General features: G+C 36.9%; 1 protein-coding gene across 2 annotated transcripts; it reads right to left on the bottom strand.

Annotated features, from left to right (window-relative positions):
- Positions 1–334: 334 nt before the first annotated feature.
- LOC114754702 (choline-phosphate cytidylyltransferase 2-like) lies at positions 335–8,733 on the bottom strand. 2 transcript variants are annotated; one of them, XM_028943514.1, is made up of 8 exons: positions 8,473–8,732; positions 7,250–7,363; positions 6,929–7,024; positions 6,761–6,803; positions 6,515–6,670; positions 6,299–6,379; positions 997–1,107; positions 335–892 (listed from the first exon to the last, which is right to left on the bottom strand). In XM_028943514.1, the coding sequence occupies exons 1-8, from the start codon at positions 8,649–8,651 to the stop codon at positions 671–673; spliced, it is 1,002 nt and encodes a 333-aa protein (XP_028799347.1). In that variant the 5' UTR covers positions 8,652–8,732; the 3' UTR covers positions 335–670. The 2 variants fall into 2 exon arrangements, with proteins under 2 accessions (XP_028799347.1, XP_028799348.1); XM_028943515.1 differs by lacking the exon at positions 7,250–7,363 and having other exon boundaries at positions 8,473–8,733.
- Between the last annotated feature and the right edge of the window lie 485 nt (positions 8,734–9,218).

Here is a 9,218-nt window from a genome sequence, read left to right as displayed (position 1 = left end):
ATGTCTATAAGATATCAAAATGCGTTAATTTTACGCAGACAAAACATCACAAAGATGTTAGAAAGCCGTTAGGAGCCTTTTCGCTGGTTATTCTTATCGTATGTACACTAAACATTATCAAAACGGAGACACCGAGAAGACCTAGAGACTGGATAAAGCCATAGAGGGGACGGTGATAATTGAATGCTTCATTCCAAATCTACGGAAAATTCATTAGAATTTTTGTTGACAATCATTTTTTTTTTTCGCTTTTGTTTTCTTAAATCCTAGTGTATCTTCAATCTCCAGGAGTCTTGCGCATCATAGAGGATAAAAACAAAGGAATCAAAGCATAAGATTCAAATGCGCATAAATTTAGCTACAATGATGTCAAAGCAGAGATAGCAATAGCACTGTCACCATCTAATATTTGCAACACTTAATAACCTTAATCACAAGCACTAGCTCAAGACAAGTGCTGGAGCCAAACATGCAAAAAAAATGGACCAAAAAAAAAACAATATTTCCTGTATGCCAGAATTCAACATGTCGAAAATTGTGATTTGACCACATTGACATGAAAGTGTTTATCATCATCAAATACATGCCTAATTAGAATTTTAAATTTCAACTTTCAGGACAAATTGCCAGCAAATTTGTCTCAGCACCCAGCAACTCAGTCCAAGTATAACTACCACTTTTTCACATCTTTCTCCTCATTCCGAGGATTGAGCTCTTCATCATCATAATATTCTTCAAAATATTCCTCTTCACTATCATTCCCATCATCATAATAATACTCGTTGTCGTCGTCGTCATCCTGACCATCCTTTCCATTTTGTAGACGATATGGGGAGTCTCTGGACTGTTGACCTCTTAACCTCTCCTGAATTCGATCCCTGATAGCCGTTCCCTGAAATAGACACAAAGGTAGCATGAAAAAGCAAATGATAAGTCAACCGATACTGTGTCTGCATGTCAAGAGTGCAATAATTTTATCTGCATAAATTAACTCACCATCTTATGGCAACCTTCTTCAAACATCTCTAAAAATCCAGCAACCCAACGATCAGCATTTTCCACCCATTCATTGCGATGCATGCCAGCAGTCTTCGCAACAATTTGTATCTGGAAGTCCATAAAGGAACATATAGATTTATCAAATCCAGGAAAGAAACTGCAAGGTACCATAAAGTATTCTGAGCTTTAAAACATGCATTAAGATGGGAAAATTGTGATCTCCATATCACCACAATTATTGCTTTATTATGACGTGCGAGGAAATATCTCCATGATTGATTTCCCTGTCTATATCATCATCAATGCTATGCAAAAGCAGAAAACTTAACTGGGTTATCATCTTTTAAAATAAGTGCAATGTGCTCCAATTTATTATTGCTGTTGCCTTGTACCCAAGTCTACATTTTAGGAAGTTTATCATCCAGCTTCATGTAGATTTCACGTCCTATAAAGCCGCTTAATAAACTGGTGACCCTAACATATCCCTTCAAAATATCTACAATATATATATATATGTAGACTATTACATATATATAATAGGCACAAAGGGACGGCCACATGACAAGAACTCCTGATCTTGCAGGTTTTCAACCCCGCCCCCCACCCAAAAAAAAAACAAAAAAACAAAAAAGAACACACGAAAAAAATAAAGCCTTTTTCTCAACCATTACATGAATCTATGATTCCTGTGTAAGATGCGGTTCAGCCAAATTTCTGGGGGCTTCCAGGTGTAGGCACAGCAGATTACAAAGAAAAGGGGTATTTTACAGCAGGAGGAAAAATTATCTCTAGGGAAACCTTATCTTGATTGCTCCTGGTTCTGGGTACAGGAAACCCTCACCAGCCTGGTGGTCAGAAGGAGGAACACCCTCTTTTTATGGTAAATAATCCTTTGAGACCATAATTCAATGCGCACAATTTGTGCCTTGAAGGCTCTGGATCCACTGTTATCCGTCTCAGATGCTAATGGGCAAATTGTCTGTATGCACAAATCTCAGAAGAAGGGTCCAATGAGCAGCTGTATAACACCAGAAATATCAGAAAGAGAGAATCCACCGCAGTTTCATGGTTTTCACTACCGATTGTAATGGCTCAGAAGAAGCTCTCAACTAAGCTTCTAGTTTCAGAGGAGGCAGAGATATCATTGCTTTAACTAGTTAGCTTAGTCCAGGCGATGGTTTTCCTCAAGTCCAAGCAGGGCTCTCAACAACTTTCCTTAAATCCTGAAGGAAGCTAATGATAGAGAAGCCTCTAGACTCCTGAAAATCTGCTATCTTTTTCAACTGCTATGCAAGAACTAATGAGAATGACATAAGTGGAGTTTTGTTTGTTTCTTTTATTTTTGGGGGGGGGGGGGGGCATGCTCGTGTCAGAGTAATTAATTGACAACATTCCAGATTAATCCTATCCAATGGTTAAGTATCTAAAATTATCATGAAATCTTGCATTAAGAGTGATAAAGCCTCTTAAGTTACCTTCAGTTCATTTACCCATCTCAGACGCCATGGGCGAATTCAGCTGTCTATGGGATGTTTTAGAAGATGATGTGACAGAAAAAAAAAAGGTCAAACAAGCAGCTTTCCAAATCTAAAAAGATCAAGCTAGAGGGAATCAAACCAAGTTTCACAGATTTCAGAGTCAACGGTTTTGGCTGTGGTGCAGCTACCACCCCACCTTCATCTTCCAGTTTGAGCAGAGGCAGTGGTATCATCACTTCAAACAAATTAGCCTAGTCCAAGGAAAGGTTTTAACAATTTCCATAAAATTTTGTAAGAAATGATGGAGAAGCCTCTAGGCTCCTGAAATCCTGCAAGGGCCATTTTTCAGCAATGGGAATGATCACCTCTATGGAAACATTAGCCCGATCATTGCTGGTTCTGGAATACAGAAATCCCTCATGTGAAGGAAAACAAACAGTTGCTTCTCAGACCAAGCAGTGGTTGAGACGAGGGACACCCTGCTTCTTGGAAGACAAAAATTGGCCCATGGAATCTGCACTGGGTAAGCAGTAGCTCTAGAGCCTGCAGGAAGCAACTGCTGAATGACTCACTGAGTTTTGGTTTCAATAAATTATTTTCCTTCAAAGAATGCTAGGGTATTTCTCATCCCAAACACCCGACCACCAGGTTGGTCTGAGAAGCAACACTTTTTCCCCCCTTATTGCACGAGGGACATGTCCCTGTCAGACCAAAACTCAGGGGGTCACGAATGAGTTACACCTTGCAGGCTCTAGAGCTACTGCTCGCCCATCTTGGATGCCTAGGCAAATTGGGTCGTCTATCACATATTTCAGAGGATATGATGCATAAGAAGAAAAAAAGAAGCCTCTAGACTTGGGCAAAACCGTCATTTTCGTTTTAGTTGTTGTGCTAGAATAAAGGAGATTGACATAATCAGGTCCCCCCCCCCCAAAAATAAAAAAAGGTGTTGCGCAAGCGAAAGGGGGATCTATTGACACCACAGTCAGAGTAATAATATTTGATGCCGTCCATCTTGTTTTATCTATAATGGCAAAAATGCACATAAAATTAACATGAAATCTCATAATAAGCAAATAAAGCCATTTAAAACCTGTCAATCTAATTTATGAGTCCTTCTCGTGTATCATCTGTCTTCACTTTTTCCATTTCAGATTTAACTTCCAATGAGTTATTTTTTCCTCTGTTTAGTCGCACTATAGATCACTTGACATTTATATAATGTACGTGTGCAATGAGCACACATTGGAAATAGCATAGGTGATTTTATGAAGGGGTTAGGAGATGACTAAGACCGTTAACCATGAAAATAGACAAGTACAGTGGATTATGCAATCCTTGTTCATCATCAATCTTCAATTAATTCAAACGATCGCTAAATATTAAGAAAAATGAGGATACACACACTAAGTTCTAACCTAGTTGAAATCGAGAAAATCCCCAAGAAGCAAGATATTCAGCTCTATAGATGATACTATGACAGCTAAAATGTATAGAGCAGAAGTAGTACCTACATAACAAGAACATCTGTAGTACCGACCACTTAGTTCAGATGCTTAACAATTATTCAAGTCATTTTCACAAACGGCATAGAACTGCTGTTTTAAGACCCAGTTGTAGAAGTATGAAATTTGAGGCCGATGTTAAAATTATGAGATTCTGGTGTGGGTGAGACCTCGGGTTCTCCAACCTTATCAACTACTGCCATAATGTGGTTCTTACAGAGCTTTTTATCAATTGGTATTAAAGCCTTCCACTGCATCCCATTTACCATCATGCTGGCATTAAAGTGTTAGCCCAAGGCTAGAAAGCCAGCAGAATGGCAGCCTTTGTAAATGCCGTGATTGAGGAAGCATGGTAAAATGTAGAGACAAATTACCAAGGGATCAAATTTCAGTCCGCCCTTGGAAGTATGGGATTCTAATGTGCACGGTTTCACAGGACCTAGAGCTCTCCAACCTCAGAGCTAGAATTTCAGGTGTAGTTCTCCATGATCCTACCATGATCCTTCACAGAAATTGTTCATGGAAGGATTCGATGCAATTGAGGAGTCAAATGAAATGGATTCCTAAAACTTCACACGAAACTTCATTTTCCTCAAAAATATAGCAGAACCAAGTGAACAATCCCTAAATTACCCTCATAAGGTCTCCATGTAATGAGTGGAACTGTATAAAAACCTATAATTATCTCACTATTAACCATCCGTAAAAATTACTATCAACTTATTCTGATGGAATGGCCTCATATCTACAATGATAATGAAAGTGATGAAGGCTGTTGAAATGGACAAAAACATGCAAAAGGAGAAATAAATCTACAACAGAGGTAAAATAGTATATATAGAGAAATAGATCACTTGATAGGAATATATCCCCCTTAAAGACATGCTTCATACTGAATTTACATAATTTTAATCATTAGACCCACACAAAACCAATCGTTTACAACTGGTGAAAGAATTTGGCCCCAATATTTGTAAGAATTCATCCCTCGGGTATATGTTAAAATTAAAAGTAGTTGGTACATAAAATTTCCACATTAAGTTTTATATAGATTAATGCAAGAAAATCAAGACAATCTTGTTGTCATTAAAATAAATATTGAATTATTATCCTAATATACCAAAGAGTTGGAAGCATAGCATATAATTAGCAAGCAAAGGTTTTAAATTGTGTTAGTCAACTTTAGGCAAGCGGGTCTCAATCTTGCATCCCTTTAAGCCGTAAATGAAGACTAAGTGGTGGATGTGGAAGTTTTAAATGCGACCACTCTACTACAGCATCAATCACTCAATTCTTTCAAGTGTCAAGCCAGGACTCGGTTGCCCAATTAGCAAAAACCGAGGGATTCTTGAAGCCAGTTCACAAATTATAATGGTGAGGGTAGATGTATGAAAAAATAATGACAAAAAAAGCTACTAACATGGCAAAAATTTGGGTCAAATAATTTTTTGACATTGACAGCATGGGAAACCTTTTTCTTACAGTAAATAACAAACACAAACTTTGCAGGATCGCTTCTCACTAGTTAAAAGGCATATATAATTAAGAACAGGCGATGACATTTGTCATATTCTAGAATTAGTAATCTGTGCTGCATCATTCTAATTCAAAATTATCACAAAGTGGGATATACAGTAAACAAATTAATCAGAAAAATGACTTGGAGCAGCATTGCACAGAAGATACCCTATGACAAGAACAGACCTATTGCTGCAAAGGAAAGAATTACAGTAAATCAGTAAGAAACTAAGCAGTACCAGGATCAACATGGTGGTAACAAGCCATCCAACTACTACAGTTAGTGCTAATATGGAACTGTAATGCACAATGCCCAAGATTGAAAGTCTTGAAATACATGAGACGTCATGAGCAAATTCTCACTTGCACCTAAGCATAGGGTCTGAAAACAAAAACTCTATCAAAATCATTCTATATTCAGTATCTGGTCTCTCAAATCAGGAAGAAATTTCAAAATTCTCAACAAGCTTTGAACAGCAAGCTTTAGGGTGCTTATTACAGTTACAACAGCAAGCAACAAGAAGCATAATGCCATCACAAATATAGGTTTTGAAACACAAAACAAGGTCAGAAGTCCACTATCCCATCATACTAACTTTTGAGTCATTTTTGTTGCAGCAATGAAACTCCTCAAACTACTACCGAAGGCATTCTCGACTTCCACTTCTACCAGATTAAAATTCGTTTTATTTTTATCCTTGATTCACTCATCCCTTGTAATTCACAGCACCTTGCCTGTGATGTAAGTGTTAATTCAAATTTTTAAAATTGAATTAGATGGTGTAACAGTAGTGATACCTTTTCACCAACTTTTTCTTGATGTTCTTTCACTTTCTCCTGTAAAGTTTTCAACCTCCTGTTTACCCTCAGTCGTTTTTCCTGTTTATAAATGACAAGATATGAATCCCTTTAAATTGCGAAGATCAATTTCAATAAGAAAGAAACAACTCAGTTTATCAGGTATATCCTATTTAAATTTACATTATAATAAGGGGGAAAATGTCAAAGTCATGCCTTCACATAGCTGACACCAAGTTCTTTCCTTGAGTATCCACGATCCAAGTTCCGTAGAACATATTGGTTGTAATCCTTAACAATCCTCATTATAATGTCCGATGTAGATATTCCTTCAGTCCGTTTAGTTTCCTTGAATTTGCCAACAGCTTTAACCTACATAAACATTTCACGGCATAATCATTTGACAGGACAACATAACAACAAAATAAAATGGCAAGCAGAAAGTATACAATCTCTACATACAAATTCATAAACATCCTTCCCAGCACCACTTGCATCAGCATAACTGTTGAAATTCATTGACAAGAGCAAAAAGTTAATATTAATGAAGTTAAAAATGCTTCAACAGGAGTTGAAGAACTAAAATACTAGATTAAATGTTGAGAGAAAGGTTATGGAAATTGTTCTTACGGAAGAGAGTCATGAGCCACATAGTCAATATTGTGCTTGTCAAGGAAATCTTGATTGATAACCCAAGGTGCATCAGGAATGACTTCATCGACCCACCTGCTCTCAATATCTATCATTAATTCCCTCAATTTACTAAGAATCACACCTTTTCTTTATGCAACAAGAACCCAAAAATAAAAATAAAATAAAAACCGAAGAAAGAAGATTTTAAAAACATTGGCAAACACATTTTCAAAAGAGAACTTCACTAAAATATTCACGTATAATAATGCTAAATCCAAAACCATACAGAAAATATGGCATACGCAGAAAATATCATACTTGCAATGCCGCAGGGATTCATATCGTTCAGCCTCTGTCATTACAGTCTTCCCTTTGTATTTGTGAGTGACTTCATCACCGCAAACTCCAACAAGCAAGTAGGTATTTGGAAATCTAAGATTTACCAATCAATATGGAAATAAAACAACTCTTAGGATAGCCCACGAAACTAAAACACAAGATTACCAAAGAAGTAAATCCATATGAATAACAACTACCTTGACCCCAACTGCACCATAAGGTAACAAAAACCAAATTGAACAAACCAGAGCTTAACATTTAGTACTACCTCTGGTCCTTAATATAAAACCTCATTTAACTTTTATTTTGGTCCTAAAAATAAGAATTCAATCCACTTTATCTCTCATATTTATTCATTTTCTCTCAAGATACTCCTTTTAGTAATATTAGTTCTAACCAATAAACTTGATTAACAAAAATATTTTAAGAAAGACAATACCCATTTATTACAAATAACTAACTTAATTTATTTCCTTAATCTACTCAAATTAGTCAAATAGCTCTTATATTTAGGACTAGAGGTAGTATATAATGTCAAGGATTCCAATTGTCAGGACATAAAACAGGAATTTATTAAATTAAAGTTGAAATCAAAATACAGATGGCGTGATTCTCCAAAGTAGCTATAGCCTTTGATACACAAACATAAAAGTAATAATCCGCCCAAAATAAGTTGTAATGTGAGAGTATACATATCATAAAAACGACCCGTAACAGTACAAAATCATGGCCACAACTGTAACAGAGAGTAAGTGGGACCTAAGATAGCTTTAGTGCTCAACATTGGGCATAAGACATGTAACGGAAATTGAATTGGCGATAAAATCAAAGTAAATAGATGGCTAATTCGAACAAGTAATGATACACACAAAGTAATACACGCAAAAAGGAACTGTAAAAATGCATCATTACTTGTCACAAAAAAAAAAAAAAAAACAAGTGCATCATCACATGAGTAAATAACAAAAATTTGACCCCAATTGACCCCAATTGCAGCAACCAAGAAGTGGGAACAATAAGGTATTTGACAGGAATCAAATTGATCTTGAAATCACAGAAAACAGACGGTACAACTCGAACATGTAACAACAACATCTGATACATGGATAGAAAATAATACACTCAAAAGGAACGGCAAAACGCATCATCATGACCAAAGGCATGAATTGCGAAGAAAAATAGAAGAATGAGGATAGGCATACGATTTCTTGGCTTGCTCAAGAGAGCGAGCGTGGCCGAAGTGGAAGAGATCGTAGATCCCATCGGCATAAACTCGAACAGGACGATCTTGAGGAGGAGGAAGAGAAGAAGACTCAGACTGATCGGAGCTGGAATGGAGAGTATTGTTGCTGTTGGTATCGTTAGGAACAGCGCCTGCCATAGAAATTGGAATCACTACGATACGATTCTCTCTCTTCCCCCTTCTCCGCTTCTTGTGATGTTTTATATGACTTCCTCTCTGTTCGCTTCCCTTTGTTTCTAGGCCGTTTCACGCGCGAGCCGACTCACCATGCGTTATTTCCGTGTGTAATTACTTTTCTCTCAATATTTGATGACTGATGATGTGAGTGATGTTGACCACATTATCATTTAATAGGCCCTCACCTTTTGTGGCCGCGTGTGTGTGGACGTCGATGTCTGCCCAGGCAAGTGCAAACATAAAATACCTCGCATGTCTTATTAATTACGTTAAAGTCTCCCGTCAAAATATTTTTTTTTTTAAAATACGAAGGCAACTCTAAGCTTAAAAGTTTGTAGTTAGGATAGAATCCTAATACTTTCACCAAAGTAGACTAAGCTTAAAAGTTTGTAGTTAGGATAGAATCCTAATCGTACCAATTTCTCCAAGAACGTACTTGAGCATCTATTCATTACAAGCAGCATATCAACAAAACCATTATATTCCTTTTCAGCCATAAAACCAGCACACCTAAAAAAATCCTTGTGT

Source organism: Neltuma alba, unplaced genomic scaffold (assembly GCF_004799145.2).
Source record: "Neltuma alba isolate B1F8T4 unplaced genomic scaffold, ASM479914v2 tig00010184_pilon, whole genome shotgun sequence".
NCBI lineage: Eukaryota > Viridiplantae > Streptophyta > Magnoliopsida > Fabales > Fabaceae > Neltuma > Neltuma alba.
The sequence above is the reverse complement of the archived record's forward strand: the minus strand, read 5'-3'. Positions and strand labels throughout refer to the sequence as shown.